The sequence below is a fragment of the Kryptolebias marmoratus genome, linkage group LG18 (genome assembly GCF_001649575.2).
Source record: "Kryptolebias marmoratus isolate JLee-2015 linkage group LG18, ASM164957v2, whole genome shotgun sequence".
NCBI lineage: Eukaryota > Metazoa > Chordata > Actinopteri > Cyprinodontiformes > Rivulidae > Kryptolebias > Kryptolebias marmoratus.
In genome coordinates, this window is record NC_051447.1 from 7360897 (window position 1) to 7382190 (window position 21294).

Consider the following 21294-nt stretch of genomic DNA (forward strand, 5'->3'; position numbering starts at 1 on the left):
GGGGGGGGGGAGAAGAACCAGACACTGAAGAGCCCCCAAAAAGAAAGCCACAGCAAAACCGGGCCTGAAACCAAGTGCCGGTGAAACGAGTCACCTAATTTCTACCTTCAACAAGCACACACCATCATGAAGTAGAGCTCGCAGTCGGCAGAGCAGATGGTCTCGAACACAAAGGTGATCCGACTGAACTCGCCCCCGGTCATTCCTGAGAGCGAGGCTGGTACCCTGCCACCAAACACAAGCCGACACTTGGTTAAAGCCTTACCAACAGGAGCCCAGTTTCCTCCTGCGAGAGCTCACACGGCTAACTCGCTTCTGAAAGATGAACTTACTTGAAGCCGGGTGCCTGCAGGCTGAGGATGAGATAATCATTATCTGAGCTGCCTGCCCCGCTGCGAATGTGGTCTCCTGCGACCTCCCACCCTGACGGACAGCAAACACAAAGAGTTACTCTCCGCTGGTCCTGGAGCTCGGCATGTTTCAGGCTTACTGCAGCACTTCTGGTGCACTTCTGAAGGACAATATCTGCTGGACTAACCACGTATAGTGGACAGGTTTCTAAAACACCATTAACATTAACTGTTACAAATTCTTTTAAAATTATTATTTTTTTTTTTTAAGATGGCAGCAATCCTCTCTAGTCTTGAACTCGCCCTTAGCTCAACAATTTAGTCAGAATTAAACTATTTCTCCAACACAAGGCGATCAAAGACATATCTACCACAGGTAAGATATCACCTGTCCAAAACCTTTAGCAGAACCCTAGTTTAAAAGATCTGGATTCTTTGAGGATGCTTTGCCACCTGGTGCTGCATTTCATTTACATCGGAAGTTTGAACTTGGGTCTTGGAGTGACGTCACACCTGAGATAATCATGTTCCAGTTGCAAGTTGAAAAAAAACAAAAAACTGTAGGATTTGATAATTGTTGTGCTCAGTGATCAGACTAACTAATATTATCAATGCAAACTTATAACAACGTAATTTTATGTGTTCTCTGCACCATATTTGTCCGACTGCCCCCTTTCCCAGCTCTTCTGGGAGGATTCCAAGGCAAATAATAAAACCTAACACATCTAGCATGACTTCAGTTTGTATTTTTTTCATTTAGTGATTAAAATTTAACTCACACCTCAGTAACACGGATGTTCTAACACTTACCGTTCATTTTGTCACATTTGGAGTTCCCCACGTTGAAACAGGAAGTCTTCATGTTGGACGGCAGAACGTTCCACCATTTGTACTCGTAACCCAAGACGGGCTCTGTACCCGCAGGGCACTGGGCACACGCTGGAACACACCCAGGGATGAAACACTAATTTCATTCAGAAATACAAAAACCTTTGGAAACAAGGTCATGTTTGAACAAGAACCGTGTGTTTAAAGGTGGATTATTCAGCTGTTTCACATTTTAAGAACAATTTTAGACCATAAACAATTTTTTTTTTTGAAAAGAAATGAAATAGATGTGGCAATAATCAGCTTATTTATTGACAAATTTTATTGATGCTCACTAAATATTTAATTGCTTGTTAAAGCAAAAAAGAGAGTGAAACTAGCTTTTAAAAATAAATAATAAGATGTTCTTTAAAACGTTTTCTGTATTTTCTTTTCCTTTCATAACTACAAGAAGAAATACTATTTATATATATATATATATTCTATGTTAGCTATGCATGTGCCGACATATATAAGATATTATTTAGATTCAAATATGTGCATGCATCTTGTATTTAATTTTTGTAAGTTTTTGTCTGTTTTTTGTGACCAACATCTGTTTTTTTTTTTAACTACCCCTGAATTACCTCATTCTAAAAGCAGGTATTTGTGTGGAACTGCCTCAACATGAAGCAGGAACAAAAGAGGCAAAGCCTAACATGACTTCGTCTAGCTGCGACTCGTTCTGCGCAGACCCAGAGACTCGAGAGCAATACGAGCCACGTGAGCGCCGGCGGGAGTGGACTTACCGTAGGTGCCGTCAGAGTGGGTTCCAGGTGGGCAGGGCAGGCAGGTGGAGTCGTTGCTGTTGTAGTAGCCAGGGTTGCAGGGAGGGCAGGGCTCTCTCTGCCCTGTGGCAGGCAGCCTGACGGCCCCTGTGACGTTCTCCACGCAGATCCTCGGCTCCACCCAACGATAGAGCACCTGCGTCTGTAAAAAAAGCCACCATTAAACGTTGGACTAAATGTCTTTAATTAACTTCTGAGAATCATGACTATATACTTCTAATTGTTGCAGTAGGTTCTTGTTCGTTGAACTATTAAAGCTCACAAAGATCTATATTCACATGTAAAACATGATAATACTCTGAGCAGAGTTTAATTATTTCCATTAAGGTGACAGAGGATAAACATGTATTATGTTTCTGTGAAGTTTTATTTGTGTATCTCAAAAATGGAACCACGTTTTTAGCTTGATGACAAGTGGCTAAACATATATCCTTGATGAGTTTGTTCGTGCGTCGGGCCTTTCTGACCTTCCCCTCGCTGTCGCAGGCTGTGTGGATCTGGAAGTAGTCTCTCTCTGAGCACGGCGGTCTCACCTTACATTCTGCCCACCCCTCGTCTGAGAGGAGAGCCAAACACAAAGACACATCAGCGACTAATGATCTGACCCTGGTTCCTGTTTACACACTGACATGCCTGCCACCATGCAAGGAGGGCAATCGTGCAACTGATGTCTGTTATAGCATAATATTTCACGAACCACTGGATGGATTTTAATGAAACTCTTAACAAGTCATCATGAGAAGGAAAGCTGCAACGGATTAACTTTTGGAGTCAAACTGATTTGAGATGGCTGCCACAGCTAATCAAGCTTAGCAAACACAAAAATGGCCATAACTCAGTCGGTTTTACAGATATTGACTCAGAGTTTGGTGTGATAGTAGCTGAGAGTCACTGAACTGATATGCATTCTTTGAATGAATGCTAGTTTCATCTGGCGGCTGATTTAAAGTTGAAAAGAAATGCATTCAGGCTGTACATGATTACAATTCGATCTGAGAGTTCCTTCTGAAGAATTCCATCTGCCAAAAAGAAAGCCACGCAGCAGCTGAGCCCGAGTGTCAGATCCACAGATTAGCTTTCATCATCGCTTCCAGAGGCAGTGGGTTTGCATAAAAAAAGCCTCGGCTTGATCCTTATTTAAATGAGCATTAGCTCGTTTGAAACCCTGCTTCAGCAAGAAACACATGCTGCAGCTTTTTCCGTGCAACTGAGTGACCCTGTGCACGAAACTGTGTTTTGGTTTTCTTTTAATGACATTGTCCCAGTGATGGCAAAAACAAAATCTAAGTTTTAAGAGAATATACTATGAAGTCAAGCTGTGGATGCTACACCATCTGTATTGTTCTCCTTATCCAATAAAACTGGGTATTAACCTAAAACATCACATACTGGTCTGTGATGGTCAGGTTGTATTTTTTCCTTCTCATGTTATGCAACCAGTACAAGAAAATTCCAAAATGACCTTTTTTCTGTAGAATACTGTGTAAAGTTTTGAATCATCCCTTATTTCTTTACAGTTTGCTTTCAGGCTTATTTGTAATCTTCTAAAGTGGTCTTGATCAATAGTTCTTTATGCTTTTTGATGGATTTTCCGAGTTTGTCTTTGGACTCTGGCTGTTTTCAGTCCCGTGCCGAATCGTTTCCAGAGAAGGCGTCTTTGCTCGGGAGGAAACCTACGCGAGTAGTGGTGTTCAGGGCAAGGCGTGCAGGAGGACGCCCCCTTCCCGGAGTACGTGTTGCTGGGACATGGTTGGCAGGACGACGAGCCGGGCATCGGACTGAACCAGCCGGGCCGACACGGAAAACACTCAGAAGTGTAGGCGACGCCTGCAGCACACACACACACACAAATGAGCATTTTACCTCAGATTTTTTTGTGATTGTCTCGGTGTGTGTTGGAGTTGTACCCTCGATTTGTATGTTCTTCAGCAGCACAGGTTTGACCATCTTCCCTCCCACCAGAATCCCAGTCGTCCTCCAGTACAGGATGTTTGTACCCGACTTCAGGTTCACCTGAAACAAAAGACTCACTCGCTGAGCCACAAGACTGACAACACTCCATCAACACACACACACACACACAGGCAGAACCATCAACTCACTGTGTGTGTGCCCCATTCTCCATTGTTAGTGACTTTAATCCACTTCTCATCGTCACTCTGGGCCATTTCCTGGCACTGTTCGTTCTGGACCTGAGCACAAAGCATGTCATCGGATACTTTTTCAGACAGAATGTGTATTTATTTTATTTTTATTTCACGGGACGCAGTCACCGTTGCTTACATAGAACTCAAAGAAAATGTTGTTGTCGGGATACTGGTAGGTGAAGGAGACAGACCCCCGCTTCTCCAGGTGGATTGCGTAAATTAGCGACACCGTGCACTCGTCGCGGTTCGACTCCAGGTACACGCCCTGTGGCGTCCACGACGAGCTGGCGCGACAACACAACACTGTGACTGCACGATCCCTTTAGGTCTTACTGCGACGTGAATAAATCTGCGTCACCTGTTGCAGGCCTGAATGTCCTCTCCGTTCGGCCCCGGGTCCAAGAAGCTGGCCAGGCTGGTGAAGCCTGCAGGAATGGCGTCCCACTGGTCGAACCTCAGGCCACTGCCTAGAGAGTAGGAACCGGCTGCACACGGCGTGCACAGCTGCGTGGACATCTCCAAAAACATCCCAGCTGGACAGGAGAAAGCTGGAAAAAAAAACAGGTGATGTTATGTTTATGTGAACGCACACGTCGTATGTATGAAGACAAACACACTCTGGACTCACAGCAGTCGGTGCCTCTGGTTGGAGGAGGAAGGTCTGAGCAGGAGCCTGGGCTGAGAGGAATGGCAACTCTCCACCGTGACCCTGTGCCATCACACTCCGTGTACTGGTAGTAGTAGTCTCTCTGCAGAATACGCACACGCAGACATAAAAACAAAAAGGCAATACTTCACTCCAAGCATGTACTGTATCAGTGTTTATATGATCCCTCACAAAGATAATAAAATGGTTCAAAACTCACAGAAGGATACTGCACTGATGTAAGCATCAAGTATAAACACCTCCACCGCTCGCTCAGGTCCACGCACAGTGTATAACTGAGGCTTAAAGCTGAAAGCGGTGCGGCTTTGTAGTTTACCAAAAACATTAGTTCTTACATATATAAGGCACTCCGGATTATAAGGCGCACTCTTATTTTTTGAGAAAATTGAAGGCTTTTAAGTGCCCCATATAGTCCAGAAAATACGGTAAATGCTGCACTTCGGAACTTTGGACCAGACTGCTGGTCGACTCTAAGAAGCAGCAGGTTGTTTCTCTGTTACTGAGCGATATTGCTGAGTTACCAGAATTTTTCAAAAATGTCAGAGTTAACAGAGTTATCAGGGTAAGGTACTGATCTGTGTCCCATCATAGGTGCAACAACAAAGTGTCTTTAAACTTTGCTTCCACAGAGCCAGACTTTGTCATCTTTAAAGCGCACTCGAACATTAACTCTTCAGGCTTTCTGAAGCTTTTCTTTGGACATTAGTTGCTTTTTTGCACGTTTCTTTGTTCAGTACCTACGCCTGGCCAGGAAAGTGTGTGCTTAAAAAAATGAGGAAAGTGAACAAGTGGTGGATAAAAAAAAAAAAGTGTCAGACCTAAAACTACTAAGACCTGGATCTCTCAGGTCCCATCAACCCTCAGATGTCAAGTTTTTAGCTAATAACTCTTTGAGAATCACCTTGTTGGTGGTAAAATGTTATTTTCTGTCTGTCAAACTGTGCTATATTTAACGTTGATCATAAATTTTTATTAAAAAGCGGGACCAACTTGTATCTTTGTGACAGTCTGTTGGCTACAAAGTGCCTAAAGATCTAATTTAAACTTGGTTCTTTGCTAAGTTGTCTGTCAATACAGAGGTTCATCTCTTGACTTTAAAACTCAGAGATAAGTCAGAGATAAGTGCTTAAACAAAACAAAATCTCAAAATGAGTGAAAACATCCAAAGAAAAACTCAAACTGTTCATCAAAACAGCTATAAATTTGCACAAGGAAAACGGATCAAGACTTTCTCCACAGCCCTGTGCTTCAGGGAAACCGACATTTTAATTCAATGAAACATTTCCTCTCTGCAGAGAGGCGAGCGACCTCACGAAAACACAGAGGCTCACAAAACACACGCCTTGATAAGATCACGACCGCACGTTAAAACAAGAGCTGACCGTACAAACAGGAACATGGAGGGGTGCCAGAGGCTGACCCCGGTCACCACGGCAACCGGCTGCTGGAGCTCTAATGGGTCCATTAAGAGCGCGACAGCAGGTCATCTGTAGTGATTTCCTTTCGAGGACGGCTGGCTGTCGCGTCACGCTCAACGTGGGCTTTATTTTGATTTTTCTGATGCCGATTCACGGAGAGACATTAGTCTCAATATTGTCACAAATCTGTGTTATAAAATACACAAATGTGGACAACAAATTTGCGCTGCCCTGCAAGTTAACGAGAGCGCGCATTACAAACTAAACAAATATTAATATTTCCCCAAAAAGATTCTTGCTCTCAACCCGACAGGTTTCACACAGTTGTTTTAAAAAGCTTCCTTTTCTCACAAAACGCAAAATATTTGTGCTTTCAGAGTATTGAAACTTTCTTAAGTGTTTAAAATGCTGCAGGAAAACTGATTTGTTTGGTTTGACACCAAATTCATGTCTTATTAGGTATTTTTTACAGAACAAATCACTGCCCGTCAATAAGAACGCCGATGCTGTTAAACGTTACATTAATAACAACATTAGTGTTTAAACGGAAGCAGCCTAAACATGTAAAAATGTCTGACAATATTTACATTTAACATTACAAATTCTACATTTTTGTTTGATTTAATGCTTGTGGTAAGGAATCAGTTCCAGGCAATATATAGAACAAAGCACACCTGAAGCTATAGGTTACTCATCACCCACTAGTTGGAAAAAAAGAGAACTATAATATTGCACATTGCAAGGTTTTCTGATATCGTGCAGTCTTTGTTTTCTGTAAAATGGCTGCTGTAAAACATTGTCAGTGTGAGAGTAGATCAGTAGCTCCTTGCAATGTTTTGCAGTTTGGGTTTTGCTTCTTGGCGGCAACGACAGAAGCTTCATTCAGTATCACCAATTTAATTAGCCATCCATTTACTGCGCGGGGCTGTGCCCGTCGGCCGAGAGGCGCAGCACTCCCTGAACTGGTCGCCGGTTCGTCACAGGACCTGGGACGAGACGTTCGAGACGACCCCCCCCCTTCACTCACACCTGGCGGAACCCCGGAGGGCGTGAACGAGGAGAACGCTGCATTTTGAACCCGCAGCCTTCTTTGTTTGTGAAGCGACGACTCCAACCTCGTAACCTAACCAGACATTTAAAACACTTGGCTGAGGAAACAAGAGTTCACCCAGATGACTCTTAAAAGGAAACACGGCTAAGCAGCCCACTTCAGAGGGAACTGTAAATATAACAGACAGGTGTTCACAAGACCAAGAGCGGGTGACTGACTTTATATTGCTCTGGATGAACAACCCATCCCTGTGGTGGAGAAAACAGGCTTTTCTCACCTTTTCCAGCAGCAGCTAACCAACACAGCATTCCCAAATGTGCATTCAGGTGGAATTATTTCCCCCTGCTAATCATAAAAAAACAACTTGAGCACAGGTCATCTTTACTGTAACGTACTGCAGAGCTACTGAGATGTCAAACGCATGGTGGCGTTTATTTCAACAACTTTAATCAATCCCTCCAGGATTTCGCAGGCATTTTTTGTGATTGTTGTGGCTAAAATGCCTGATTTTGCGGGGCATTTTCCTAAAAGTTGCGATGAAAAGTTGCATTTTTTTTTTACTAAAATCAATAAAAAAACCATAACTTTTAATATATAAACCAAAAATACTTACTAGTTTTGTAAGATAATTGCCAACAAACATTGACATTCTCAAAAGGTGCTTTATTTGAGAACTTTGACAGCTTATAAACTGACATTCATGACCATTTCTGGATTGTCCCTCGTCTGCAGCTCTCCTCACATGTTTTGCAGACACAAAGTGTTTGTCGATGCGTTTATGTTCCATGATTACCTGCAGCTGGGGAGGAAACTGGTTTGCGGCTGCAGTGAAGTTAGTTTTAAAGTGGATATTGGATATTCGCGCTCCGTGGAGTTAGCGGCGTCTAGCTCACGGCTGACCTGAAACAGGAACGCTAATGTCGGCCAGCCGTTCTCTGCCGGCCCCTTCTCTCACGAGCAGTGATTCAATTAGGGACGGCTGGCCGACATTAGCGTTCCTGTTTCGGGTCAGCCGTGAGCTAGACGCCGCTAAATCTGCGGAGCGCGAATATCCAATATCCACTTTAAAACTAACTTCACTGCGGTGTTTTGCTAAAATCTTTGTGGGCAAATGTGAAGCATTAGCACACATTTTGGCTTCGGTCACTGCTCCTGCACGCTCCCGGCATTCTGACGTTAACAGGATGTGACGTCACATCTCTTCTTCATGAGTTATTTGGGGTTAAAGTTGCGGGAAAGTTGCGGTGTTTTGGACAAAGTTGCAAAAAGTTGCTATTTTGCGGGGTTTGCTTCATTTTGCGTTAATAGTTGCGATCGCAACATCGCAAAATCCTGGAGGGTCTGATTAATGCACTTATGGTGTATTGGGAAAAAAAAGCAAAATAATGCAAGTAACGGACTGAGACTCAGTCATTTCTGACATATAATGAAACAGCAGACAGAAGTGGTCTTTTTTTTTTTACAAGTTGCAGTTGTACAATTAAACCCATGAAAAGGTTGCGTTTTGTGGCATGAATACGTCTTTGTGAGAGCGTAAAGCATCGCTCTGGCAAATCTCCATCCTTTCCTCTGAGAATCAGAGCAGGCAGCTGGCTGCAGCAGAGCACTGACGAGTTTTCCAGCTAATTAATCTGAAACTATTGTAAACAAAAAAAACAACTACATTAATCAGGGACAAAGACAGTTTTCAGACACAGGACATAAGCCTAAGCCCCAAATCATTACCAATCCCCACTCATTCACACCTGACCCAGGAATAAACCAGCTGTAGGTCTGGAACGTGAGGCGCTACGGTGAAGAAGAACTCCACCGACGTTGTGCCGAGGCAACCTGAATAATCTGCCGTATCTTTCTGCGCCGATGCGTTCGCTGTGTGTGCGTTCGTGCTCATGCGAGGAGGGGAGGTAAGACTGATGAAAAGGACACCGACTAATGTGTTTCACTCGTCTCCAGGGTGATTCGCAGCGGTTGTCATGGAGACTGAAGGCAGGAAGCTAGAGGGAAGATGGGATAAAATTCAGAGCTTCAACAAGCCAGTTGGGAGGTTTAGGGATCTGACAGAACACGGACAGTAATCTCGAGCGTTGGAGCTAGCTTTAAATTATAAAGATGACTTCCTCCTGACGGGCTAAAGTTTGCTCGACACACACACTGACAGCTGTGGCAATCAAATCATAATTTCACATGATATTTGTCGCAATAAACCCCCATTTTCCTTCCTTTTCTCTTTCTGTTTTGTCATCTGGACGCTCAAAGATCTCCATGTGCTTTATTATCAGGTGGGGGTTTATCTGATTGTCAAACGTATTATTAGGATGCACTCTGTGTCTGCGATTTATTGCAGTCTTTAATTATATTGTCCCCGCTGACACCATGATGAGAATAAAATTTTGCTATAATGTATGTTTCTATTAACAAAACCAGACCCCCACAGAGTCAATCGGATGCGTTTCTTTTCAGCCGAAGCGACTGAAAATAGGTCAGCAACGGTGACGTCTATGGAAGAGCCCTTTGGGACGGAGAAGTCCATCAATTTTGATATATTGGTACGTGTTTACACTCAGTTTTGTTGAGCAAAGTGTGCAAAAAAAAGGTATAGGTTGGGTTGAAATGGTAACCTTGTCGGTCTAGCAGAAGTTTTGGAAAAGCAGCATGTTTGAATCCTGAGCTTTCACTCCAGCACCATTCTTGATCCCCAATATTCTTGACAGCTGTCTTCTTTCTTTTCTTTTGCATTTAGCAGCAGATTTACTCTTACATTTCCATCTAAACGTCCAGTTCTGTCATATTTGTTTACCTACACGGGCTACAGCCGGCCTGACGAAGGTCAGTTTTTTTGGCAGGTTCAGCCGAGTGCTTTGTTTACATTGAGTGCGTACCTGCATTTCAGACAACATATCTGGAAAACTACTGGTGTGAACTCTTTTAAACGGCACCATTTAATATAGCTCACCATTCAGAGCACTTTTTGGTTCCGCTTCTCGAAATCCGAAGCAGGTTTGTGTGCCTGAAAATGTTGACGCCTCCTGAAGATAAAAGCATGCCGACGCTGCAGCTTCAGATTGGAAAGAGTCGTTAAACTTGTGTTATTTGTAACAATTACAGCCGACTTACCATCCCTTCCACTTACACATGTATTTATTATTATTATTACACAGTGTTTAAGCATGTGGGGTCTGCACAGAACGTCCAGTATTTTAAGGTGACGGCTTGTTCCTGTGAGCAGGATCGATAACATCCAGTTTGGAAGTCTGTCCAGACCCATGTGATGTGAAACATAAAGCACACTCACTCACCAGCCACCTGTTCAGCTGCTTGTTAACACAAACAGCTAATCAGCCAATTACACGGCAGCAACCTAATGCATTTAGATGTGGTGAAGAGGACTTACCGAGGTCCAAACTGAGCATCAAATTGGGGGAAAAAAATGGGGATTTAAGTGATCTTTAACGTGGTCCTTGGTGCCAGATGGGCTGTTCTGAGTATTTCAGAAACTGCTGATCTGCTGGGATGTTCACGTACAACCATCTTTAGGGTTCACAGAGCCTCGTCGGACCTGGCACAGATCCAGTGTCTCAGAAATAAAAAGATGGATGACTGGATGGGTTTTCCACTGGGTCTGCTTTGCTTTGTTGAGTACATTTGTGTTTGAAAAGTGCTAAATAGAGTGGTGATTTTTATTAATAGGTGACCAGTGTTGGCAAAATGAGTCAGAATGAGGGATTTTTTTAGTTATTATTTCTCCAAATCCCCACCTCAAACGCTTCAAAAGGACAGTTTGTTGAGATTTGGCAATTTATCACCTGGCTGGCATCCATCGAGTTTCGTTAACAAGAGTAACGGTTTGAAAACACAGTTTTTATTGGTCTAGGGCAGGGGTCGGGAACCTTTTTGACTCAGAGAGCCATGAAAGCAAATTATTTGGAAATTTATTTCAGTGAGAGCCATATATATTTTAAGACCGAATTCAACTAAATGTGAGAATAATAAGCCTCTGAATTTATTCTTTTAAATAATGTTGTTATAATACTCACCATTAATGCGACTTCTGGTGCTGCATGGATTTGCTGATGGCTTTGTAGTCTGGTTGGTACTTGGTGAGGTTAAGCTTCATGCAGGCATTGAGGCTTTCATCCGTTAAACGTGATCGTAGGTTGGACTTGATGTTTTTAAGATGTGAAAATGACTGCTCACATGAATACGTGGATCCAAACATGGTCAATACAGCAATACTCACACGCTTCAGTGTGTCGTATGTGACAGGAAGCGCGTTCCAAGTTTGGATAATCAGCTGGTCTTCGGGTTGAAGTTTTTTCATTTCTGTCCACATGTGCTTGCTCGCCAACTCCGCTTTCTGTCGTGCGATTCTTTCCAAATCTTCATTCAGTGACTTGAACTTATTCACCCACATGTCTGAGGCCTTCAGGTCAGCCACTTCTGCTTCAAAATCTCTGACGGAGACGGCAGGAATGTAACTCAGGTCGTCTGCGTTCAGTGAACACTCGTTTGGATGGGTGATGAACTTAAAAAGACGAGTGTGCTCACGAAATTCTCCAAAGCGTGCTTTGAACGACTGTAGGAGACTGGATGTGAAGCCAGCTAGCTGTTTGAGATCAAAGTTTTTAGTGGGCTCACTTGCTGTGCATGCATCTTTAAATTGTCTCACTTTTTCAAAATGTAGTAAACGACCTGTTTCAAGATCCATGATAAAGAGCTCCAGCTTGTTTTCAAAAGCAAACACGGCGTGTTGAAGGGATAACACTGTATTTCCAATGCCTTGCATTTTCACGTTGAGCTGGTTCAGATGTTCAGTCATATCCACGAGATAGTAAAACTTGAGGAGCCACTCAGTTTCGGCTAGCTCAGGATGCTCAATGCCTTTCATTTCAAGGAAAGTCCGGATTTCGTTCAGGCAAGCCGCAAAACGGCTGAGCACCTTCCCTCTTGACAACCAACGCACATTGCTGTGCAGAAGCAGACCATGATAGTTATTTCCAACTTCATCCAGCAGTGTTTTAAACTGGCGATCATTTAAGGCTCGGGCAACAATAAAGTTGATCACACGAACGACCAGCGACATCACTTCGCCAAGCTGCCCGTCACACATCTGAGCACAAAGTGCCTCCTGGTGTAGAATGCAATGGAAACTTAGGATGGGTCTACTTTCATGTTCACGGAGAAGCGCCACAAATCCTTTGTTTTTTCCCACCATACACGGAGCACCATCAGTACACACTGAGAGAAGTTTATCCATTGGTAGATTTTTTTCACGAGCAAACTCCATGAAAGACTTGAATAAATCTTCACCTCTTGTGGACCCTTTTATTGGCAGAACAGCAAGACTTTCTTCGCGCAGTGTGTCACCAGCAGCATATCTTGCAATCACACTGAACTGCGACAAATGACTTACGTCTGTTGACTCATCCAAAGCCAGGGAAAAGAACGGCGCTGCATTTATGTCCTTCACTTGCGTTTCCTCCACTTGGGTTGCCATCATGACGGTACGATCATGAACAGTTCTTGCCGACAGAGGCATGTCTTGTATCCGTTTGATTATCTTGTCTTTGTTCGGAAGATCATCAAAAAGTTCATTGGCTACATCCAGCATGAACGTTTTAGCATACTCGCCATCTGTGAATGGTTTTCCGTTCCTCACTATTGCTAAAGATCCAGCAAAACTAGCGGAATTATAGTCACCTTGCCGGGTCCATACGCGGAGATGCTGCTGGGTAGCTTGCACCCTGCTCAGTAGCTCTTGGCACGCTTTCTTTCGGCTGTCTCCCGCAGGGTATTTTGATGCAAAGGTAGCATGTCGTGTGTCAAAGTGCCGCTTCACATTCGACCGTTTCATCGATGCAATTTTGTCATTGCAAATTAGGCACACCGCAGAACCTGCTCTCTCCACAAAGGCGAATTCTTCAGTCCATTCGTCCTGAAATGTACGATACTCATCATCTTTTTTTCTTTTCGCCATCTTCGTCGAAGGGTTAGCTTTGAGCTAATGACCGCTCAGACTGATTCAAAAGGGGGCGTTTACCTGTTTACCCAACAACGGCCAACGTGGGCTATTATCAGCCAATTAAAATAATGGACAATTGCTCCTGCAGCCAACTGCAGCCCTGAACAGGACATGAGCAGTGGAAAATCGATGGATGGATTAAAACAAGTGATAAAATTTTATGCTTTATCTGAAAAGCCGAAATCTGCGAGCCAGATGCAATCATCAAAAGAGCCACACCTGGCTCGCGAGCCATAGGTTCCCGACCCCTGGTCTAGGGTGACGTTGTCGGGGGACTCGAGCCCTGTATTTCTGAAAGGGGAACCCCCAAGCTTCACAATGACGTCACACGTTCTTCGAAGGAGCTTCCCAGCACTTCGACACCCAGCAGAGAAAACCGGTCTGTTCAAAGGAAACTAACAGGATTAGAATAAAAAGGTGCATTTCTGAAGACATACTTGTTAAAAAACTTTAATTATGGAAGACTGTATGCTATTTTAGGTAGTCAGATCACTAGACGGTGTCTTTATGGATGCATCTTTTTCCTAGCAAATCTCTATTACAGCCAAAAATCAATATTTTCACTTTTCCTGCACAGCCGCCTGTGCGCACGATGACTCATTTTGCCAGAACGGGTCACACATTTACTCCATCTGTTCGCAATGAAAATGCCTACAAGGTAAAATAAAAACTGACTATAATAATGTTTATGATCCTAATATTTTAAAGAGCAAATACGCCGTGCAAAACATCCTAATGAATTTTTACTGCAAGTATGTTTTTGTTGGGCTGAGCCCCCGGTGTTCCAGGCTCCTAGAAACGCCCCTGGAAGCAGCCCGGTTCTGCTGGTTCGTTTTTGGGTAGAAAGCCGCAGAGCAGAGCCGGGTTCCGTCCGATGACTCCGGTTTGGGCCCACAGTTCGGACGGAGGCCAGCAGGCGGCGTCCTCCTCTCCAACTGTCCACATGAGGCGCGTTTTAAGCCGATCAGCAGCGCTGATTCAGACCCCGCCGAGCCGTTTCGACGCTGGGAAAACTCAGCGTTTTTAAGCGTGAATTTATAAGAGCTTGGATGAATCTAGTCCGGATATTTAATCTTAAAGAAACACAGCGAGGGGGACACTTGTTGCCACAATAAGAAACGATGACAACAATGGGACGGAAGACCCAAAAGAACAGTGAATAATTATAAATACAGCAGCATCTGCTCCACATTTAGGACGTTCTGGTGTGAGAATAATAAGCAGTAAATTCACTCACCTTGTCGCACGGCCGCAGGTCTCCGTCGGTCGACGGCGATGATGTGTGAGCGGTGATGAAGATGAGAAGAAGGCAGCGGGAGAAGCAGGAGGCGCACGCCGGCTCCCGCATCCTCAGCTCGGATCACAAGCAGCAGGCTGCCCGCCGCCTGGAGCCACGAACCAGAAACAGGCCGAGCGGTGAGGGTCCGACAGCTGTCCCTGTCATTGATGAGCCTGTCTGCCTGTCCTCCTCCTCCTCTTCCTCTGCCCGAACCACAACACGCCGACAATTACACTTCCGGTCTGACTTTCAAAATAAAACCACACTGCTAAAGCACATCCGCATCCTGTTAACAATTACCACTTTCAGCAGTTTTTCTGCAGGTTTTCACAAAATTCAAAATCAGTTTTATCAGTATCTAACTAACTATTTTGTGCTTTTAGCCAACCCTTAGGTACTCTCTGCTAGCATAATGCTACTTTTGGCTTTTAGGTGGCATTTACTTATTTTAACCGCTTATTGTGTGTTCTGCTTATTTTAACTATATCACGCTTCTCAGCAAATTTCAATAAAGTCTTTTAGCACTAAGCCTTCATACTGCATTTAGCAGAAAATGCAGCTTCTTTAGTTTTATATGCATAAAATGACTGCAGCTGTTAGTGTTTTTCTGTTATTACACACATACTGACATTAATGCACACCAAAGTACAGATTTACATAGAAACATTTTTTCCAAAACACTCAGTACCCACTAACAAGTGATGTAAACAATGTTCCCAACATATAATAAACTGGAGAGAAATAGTGGAATATTAAAATGAAAAAACAGAAGTCAAAACAGACTAACAATAAAAACTCTTAATTTAACTATGAATCAATTGCAAAAAATACAGTTTTATTAACCACCTCAAAGAAATGGCCGAATAAGGTATTAACCTTAGTTTAAATAGTACTCTTTAAAGTGCTTTTTGATTGGAGAATAGATTGGACTTGAGTATATGTAACTTGGTGCTTTTATTTCTATAGCTCGAGTTTTAAATATGTGAATAATTACGCCGTGATTGAGTGTGTTTTTAATGCTGCATATCAACTTTTACTTGAATAATAAAAAATAAGTAAATATAGTTTTAAAATGTGAGATTCAACCAGTTGTGGCGCTATTTGCCCTCACCAACAGGTGGCAGCAGCGCGCAGAAGCAGCTCCTCAGAACAACAAACTCACGAAGAAGCTTCGAATCAAAACAGTGAAAAAAAAAATAGACCGCTCGTCCCATAAATGGCTTACAAAACACTTTTAAAGTGTTACTACTAGTGTCAGAAATAAACTGAAGTATGTAGGTGACATATTTTAATAAGAGACATTTTTCTGCCGAACTGTTGAGGAATGTTAATCCGAGGAAAGAGCTGTTTTGGCCGGTTTATCAGCTCCTCTCCGTTAGCTGGTTAGCCTCCTCCGAGGAAAGCAGCTCCATAGGGATCTATGGGATGAACGTGACCATATATAGACCGGCCACGGAGCTCCCCCGCCGGTGAACGGAAAACTCTTCGGGAGGCTGGCAAAAAAAATAAAAAATAAATAAATAAAAGTTGTCTCCAACATGTCATCTGACCAGATTATTGCCATCGTGGTGGATGACAGGACCTACGAAGTGAATAAAAAGAAGCTGATAGAGAAAAGCGATTATTTCCGAGCTCTTTACAGCTCCGGGATGAGGGAGTCCTCGGAGGACTCGGTGCAGCTGCAGGGGCTCAGCGTCCCGGGCCTGGAGCTGGTCCTGGAGTTCATTAACACCTCCAAAGTCCAGGTGGTCAACGAGACTCTGGAGGATCTGATTGAGACCGCCTCGTTCTTACAGGTCACCTCCATCCTGAAGCTGCTGACCTCAGAGATCCGGCTGGACAACTGCGTGGAGCTGTACAACCTCTCTGAGGTCTACGGGACTCACGAGCTGCGAAACGCCTGCCTCAAATACATGAGCTGCTACTACCACCCCATGCTGAGGCGTCCCGAGTTTAGCAGCTTGCCCTCCGCTGTCAGGGACCAGCTCAGAGAGATGCGCATGAATGGCACCGCCACCCTGGTGGCCATCGGAGACTTCACCTGTCTGTCCCTGGACGTGCCCGATCAGGATGAACCCTGGTCCATGCTTAGGTACGGAGAGGTGGAGCAGCGCTGGAAGCCACTGGCAAACAACTTGCCAACAGACATGATCAACGTCAGGGGATACGGATCTGCTGTTCTGGATAACTACCTGTTCATAGTGGGCGGCTACAGGGTGACGAGTCAGGAGATCTCTGCTGTGCACTGCTACAACCCCTGCAGGAACGAGTGGAACCAGGTGGCTCCGCTCAACCAGAAGAGGTATATCTGCCTCTCACAGTTCCACTGATTGTAGTTTTTTTTTCTTTTTGGTCACGTTTCACCCTCTGCATCTTCTCCCCCAGGTCCAACTTCAAGCTGCTGGCGGTTCAAGGGAAGCTGTACGCCGTTGGAGGCCAGTGTCTGGGCACTGTGGAGTGTTACAGTCCAGAACACGACTGGTGGACCTGTGTGTCCTCGATGCCCGACCCGCTGGCTGAGTTCTCAGCGTGCGAGTGCCAGGGTATGATCTACGTCATGGGTGGATACACTGCCAGAGGTTTGTATACAGAACCTTGATCCAAGGATTCTGGGAATGTATGTGATTCATAGGATCAAACCACCTGGCAAATATATCGTCACATACAGAAACAGACATTAGGACAGAAACTGGACTTTAAAGTTGCTGCAGAATAAAAATATTTCCACATTTTAAAAATGAATAAGCAAAATTAAACTTTCCACTGCTTCCTCTAAATTAAACTGGTGTATTAATGTGAAAAAGGATGTAAAGTTTTTTTTTTAATTTGAACATTAAAGTATCTCACAAACTGGTTAAACTGATCTACTAAAAAGGTTCTCACATTTTTTACTAAAATGAACATTTTGATGGTTAGAAAGTTGTGTTAAAAATACTGAAAAGCGTCTAAAGCTAAACACTACAAAGTAAAATGTAAAAAGCAAAACGAAAGCAGGATTCCTTATAGCAATGGATCTCAAACTTTTCAGCTTCCAACCCATAAAATAACAGATGTAAACTCGCGACTCCAACTATCTTTGATAAAAGTATGCAAACATTGCAATCAGGTCAATTAAATAATGGCGTAATTACCACAACCACTATTTCATTTACCTTTTACAACACATTTTATCTTTCCTAACAATTGTGGCCAATAAATAAATATTACATTAGCAATTAATTGTATTTGTTTTTTCTGGAAAGCCTCTTAAGACCCCTAACGTGATGTTCTGTGACTCATAGTGGGTTCCAGGCCTCAGCTTTGGGACCCACTGTCTTAAATGAATGCATATCGCCCTCTGCCTTGAAAAGAATTATCTTTAAGTGCTGAAAGTGATGTTTTGTGTCTCACAGACAGGAACACCAGCGTCCTCCGTTACTGCCCCACCTCTGACACCTGGGCTGTGTTTCGCACCTGTTCGGCTCACATTCGCAAGCAGCAGATGCTGTCGGTGGAGGACACCATCTACCTGGTGGGTGGCTACACGCACAAGCTGCAGGCGGGCAGGCGGGAGTGGCGCCCCAGCCAGGCGGAGGACGCCCTGACGGTGCAGTCCTACAATGTCACCACGGGCGAGTGGGTCCAGCTGAAGGAGAACACGTCCAAGTCGGGCCTGAACCTGACGTGCACGCTGCACAACGACGGCGTCTACATCATGAGCCGGGACGTGAGCCTGCCCACCAGCCTGGAGCACCGCGTCTTCCTGAAGTACAACATATTTTCCGACGCCTGGGAGGCCTTCAGACGCTTCCCAGCTCTTGGACAGAACATGCTGCTCTGTTCGCTTTACCTCCCCAACACGCTATGACTGACAGCTGGCAGGGGACAACCAACAGCGGGGTCCTGGACTGCTTGTTGCTGCACTGAGCGAGGCTGTGTTTTATCAGTGGGAACAGCATTTTTGACCTCTGTGCCTCCAAACTAGCACACTACATTTTACGCACTGCGGTGGATGCATATATAGGAGCCATATGTGGGGAAAGTGACGAAGCGGTGGTGGTTCATACGTCAACACGGCTGCATGTCAGCACATTTCAGTTTGTGCTTCTTATGTGTTAATGATATAAAGTTACACTGAAATCGCAGCAGTAACAATTGTTGCTCAAAAAACAACTCCTAACACTCGCTACCTGTACGAAAAAAAAAAACTCTTAACTATCTGTATGCTAAACAAGAAAACGTCATGTGATTTGTTTCCTAACTGCTTTGCTGCCAAATTATCCTGGGTTCATTTTCTATTGTTAATACTTGGGCAGCACAAAAAAAGAAATGTCTGCCTTTAAAGGGCCACAATATTCCTGATGTTTACACTCCAAACATTGGCCGTACAGGATTATTCCGTTTTTTATTTGTTTTTTGTTGTTATGTGTTGCACAGAGCACCTAAACGGCTTTGGTTTACGCTGTCACTTTTATGGGAGGTGAAAGATCCTTAGAAGTGATTTTCACTTGGACCTTTGTGTTTTATTTGCAACTCACATAGTCTTATTTTAATTTTTTTAAATTTTAAACAAAATTCAAAGACAGTCTTGAACTACATGATGCACACGTGCCTTCTGCAGCCTGAGTTATTATTAGGATCGTTAAAACAAAAGCACAGAATGCAAGACTTTATTACATTGCCAGCAACTGACCAAAACTGTTTGTTTTAAAGCTCTGCTGAAGCAGATTTAAGTTGTTTTCTTTTTAATCGAGTCACTTTTTGGTTTGTTTCTGAAAAGAAGGGGTTAGCTGTCTTAAGACTTGTTGGGCTTCAGCTTATGTTTGCTTGTTTGTTTGGTGGTTTGGAAGTTTAGGTCATGACATTAAAGATGATGTTCAGAAATCTGTTTGGATGTCCTGCGTTTTTTTTTTTAAATCTACCTGAAAACTATAGCAGCAGAAAATACACTGTTTGTACGTTTAGTCCAAAAAAATACAAATGGACGGAGAGAACAGGATGTTGAAGACGTACGGTATGTGTCCCTGCAGTAAACCACTCCTTATTAAGTTGAGAAAATATGTTTTTCACAGCTCTTAAACTCTTTTTAGTTATTCTTAATTTTCCATGTGGGTGTTCATAATAAGCAGACATAGCTCTTATTAAAAACAACAAAAAAGTTATTTGTTAGAGTCAGTTTAAAAAAGGATTGCCCCTTAAGACAGCTAAATATTTATGAGCTTATATCTAGTAGTTTTTATTTAACCAGGCAGCTGCCATAAATCACACACAGTTACTTTTTTATTAATTTGATTAGTCTACTCAAGAAAGCGGCATTGTAAAAACCTGTTCTCTAAAGCACAAGTTACTGTTTCAGTTTCTGAGCTTTAGAGACTTCAGTAATCTGCATTTAACATGCATTTTTAAAAAGTGGTGCTGGAGGTCCTAAAATGTCCTGTTTAACTCCTCCTTAGTGATCATGATTGGTAAAAAAATATTATAGTCGGACAAGACAAAGACTTACTGTCAAGCATGGTGGTGGAAGCATCATGCTGTGGTATGTTTCACTAAGTGGATGGAATAAAGAACAAGGAAGGCAACCTACAAATTCTTCGACTTTCCCTTAAATCAACAGCTTGAGGCTTGAAACCTGGACACAGCTGTGTGTTCCAGCAGGACGATGATCTCGAACACATCAGAACTGGTTTCTGATTGGATGAATCAGGCTTCCTCCAAAAACCCCCAACCTAAATCCTGTTGGACTTAGACTAAAACTTGGGTCCATGCCAGGAAAACTCTACCAATTTTGAGAAGGGATCAAATATCATTTTAAGAGAACTAATAGAATAAAACAAACAAAACAAAGATATAACCAGCAGGGGGCAGCACTTGCTTTGGTAACCATTCCCTCTGTTCCACTTCACCTTCACAAGGACTCCATCATTAGCAAATTATGTTGTATTCTAAGGAGCATGCTTTACTTTGATGTCAGCATTAAATGCTGTCAGAGCCGAAATGAGCATTTTTATTTTATCTGATCAAACCCTGCACGCTGCATCATCAGTCAGAAAAAGGTGTCATCGTCTAGAGGTCACAAAGATTGATATTTATAGCATTTGGTGGACGAATGGAAGAAATTGGATTTTTTTTTTTTTTCATTAACTGTGGCGCTCAGAGGGGGGTGGTCGGTGGGACAGGGGAAATCAATAGTTGCCATCATTGGAGTAGATTGATCTTCGTGTTGAGGTCAGATCACAGGGATCTCCTTCACACCTACACAGCAGGACTAACACAGACTGTGTGACACACCAGATGTTTCATACGCTGCAGCTGTATGCCTTTTTTTATTAGCTCAACAAGGCAAAATCGAGAGAACGTGCTCTGAACTGAACGTTTGAGCTCAGCGGGGAGGCGAGGAAAAGAAAAACAGAGATGTAACGGAGGGATCCAAGGACAGACGGCACTGAGGAAGGGGAGGGGAGAGAACGCACAGACTTAGTCCCACCTTCTTCGTCGCCTCTGCCAGAGAGTGAGCAGATCCCAGGGAGGATGTCTTCGTCAGAGGAGCACTCAGGACAGGAGGAGAGCTTCCCAAGCTGTTGAGACAAATACAGGAGAGATCAGTGGAAACCCTGAGAGGAAAGAGGACAGAACGTGCTGGAAGAGGAAACATCTGTGGGTTTATTTCTCTGCAAAGAAGACAAACAGCGACCTCAATCAGCTGCCTCTCTGGACAGGGGGGGGGGGGGG

At 43.6% G+C, this 21294-nt stretch overlaps 3 protein-coding genes across 4 annotated transcripts in view; 1 reads left to right on the forward strand and 2 right to left on the reverse strand.

The window, feature by feature from the left end:
* The window catches only part of elapor2b (endosome-lysosome associated apoptosis and autophagy regulator family member 2b), a 20647-nt gene extending 5962 nt beyond the window's left edge, over positions 1 to 14685 (reverse strand). Inside the window, exons 1-12 of the mRNA XM_025004915.2 lie at positions 14545 to 14685; positions 4781 to 4901; positions 4511 to 4700; positions 4289 to 4436; positions 4108 to 4197; positions 3913 to 4018; positions 3683 to 3832; positions 2473 to 2561; positions 1967 to 2147; positions 1161 to 1289; positions 333 to 423; positions 123 to 225 (exon numbers count right to left, since the gene is read on the reverse strand). Coding sequence (XP_024860683.1) covers positions 123 to 225; positions 333 to 423; positions 1161 to 1289; positions 1967 to 2147; positions 2473 to 2561; positions 3683 to 3832; positions 3913 to 4018; positions 4108 to 4197; positions 4289 to 4436; positions 4511 to 4700; positions 4781 to 4901; positions 14545 to 14655 — 1509 coding nt within the window. The 5' untranslated portion in view covers positions 14656 to 14685. The remainder of the gene's footprint in view (positions 1 to 122; positions 226 to 332; positions 424 to 1160; positions 1290 to 1966; positions 2148 to 2472; positions 2562 to 3682; positions 3833 to 3912; positions 4019 to 4107; positions 4198 to 4288; positions 4437 to 4510; positions 4701 to 4780; positions 4902 to 14544) is intronic.
* Positions 14686 to 15903: 1218 nt separating this feature from the next.
* itfg2 (integrin alpha FG-GAP repeat containing 2) overlaps positions 15904 to 21294 on the reverse strand; it is a 64916-nt gene continuing 59525 nt past the window's right edge. The window contains exons 12-13 of one of the 2 annotated variants that reach the window (XR_003038949.2): positions 21050 to 21140; positions 15904 to 16079 (exon numbers count right to left, since the gene is read on the reverse strand). Coding sequence is in view for 1 of the 2 variants with exons in the window: in XM_017411564.3 (XP_017267053.1) it covers positions 21115 to 21140 (26 nt within the window). In the remaining variant the exon portion in view is untranslated. Of the gene's footprint in view, positions 16080 to 21008; positions 21141 to 21294 lie in introns of those variants that run through there. The other variant, XM_017411564.3, reaches the window with a different exon arrangement.
* On the forward strand, positions 16078 to 19453 carry klhl42 (kelch-like family, member 42). The gene is made up of 3 exons (XM_017411561.3): positions 16078 to 16888; positions 16972 to 17165; positions 17979 to 19453. Exons 1-3 carry the CDS (start codon positions 16125 to 16127, stop codon positions 18431 to 18433), a joined length of 1413 nt encoding a protein of 470 aa, XP_017267050.1. The 5' UTR covers positions 16078 to 16124; the 3' UTR covers positions 18434 to 19453.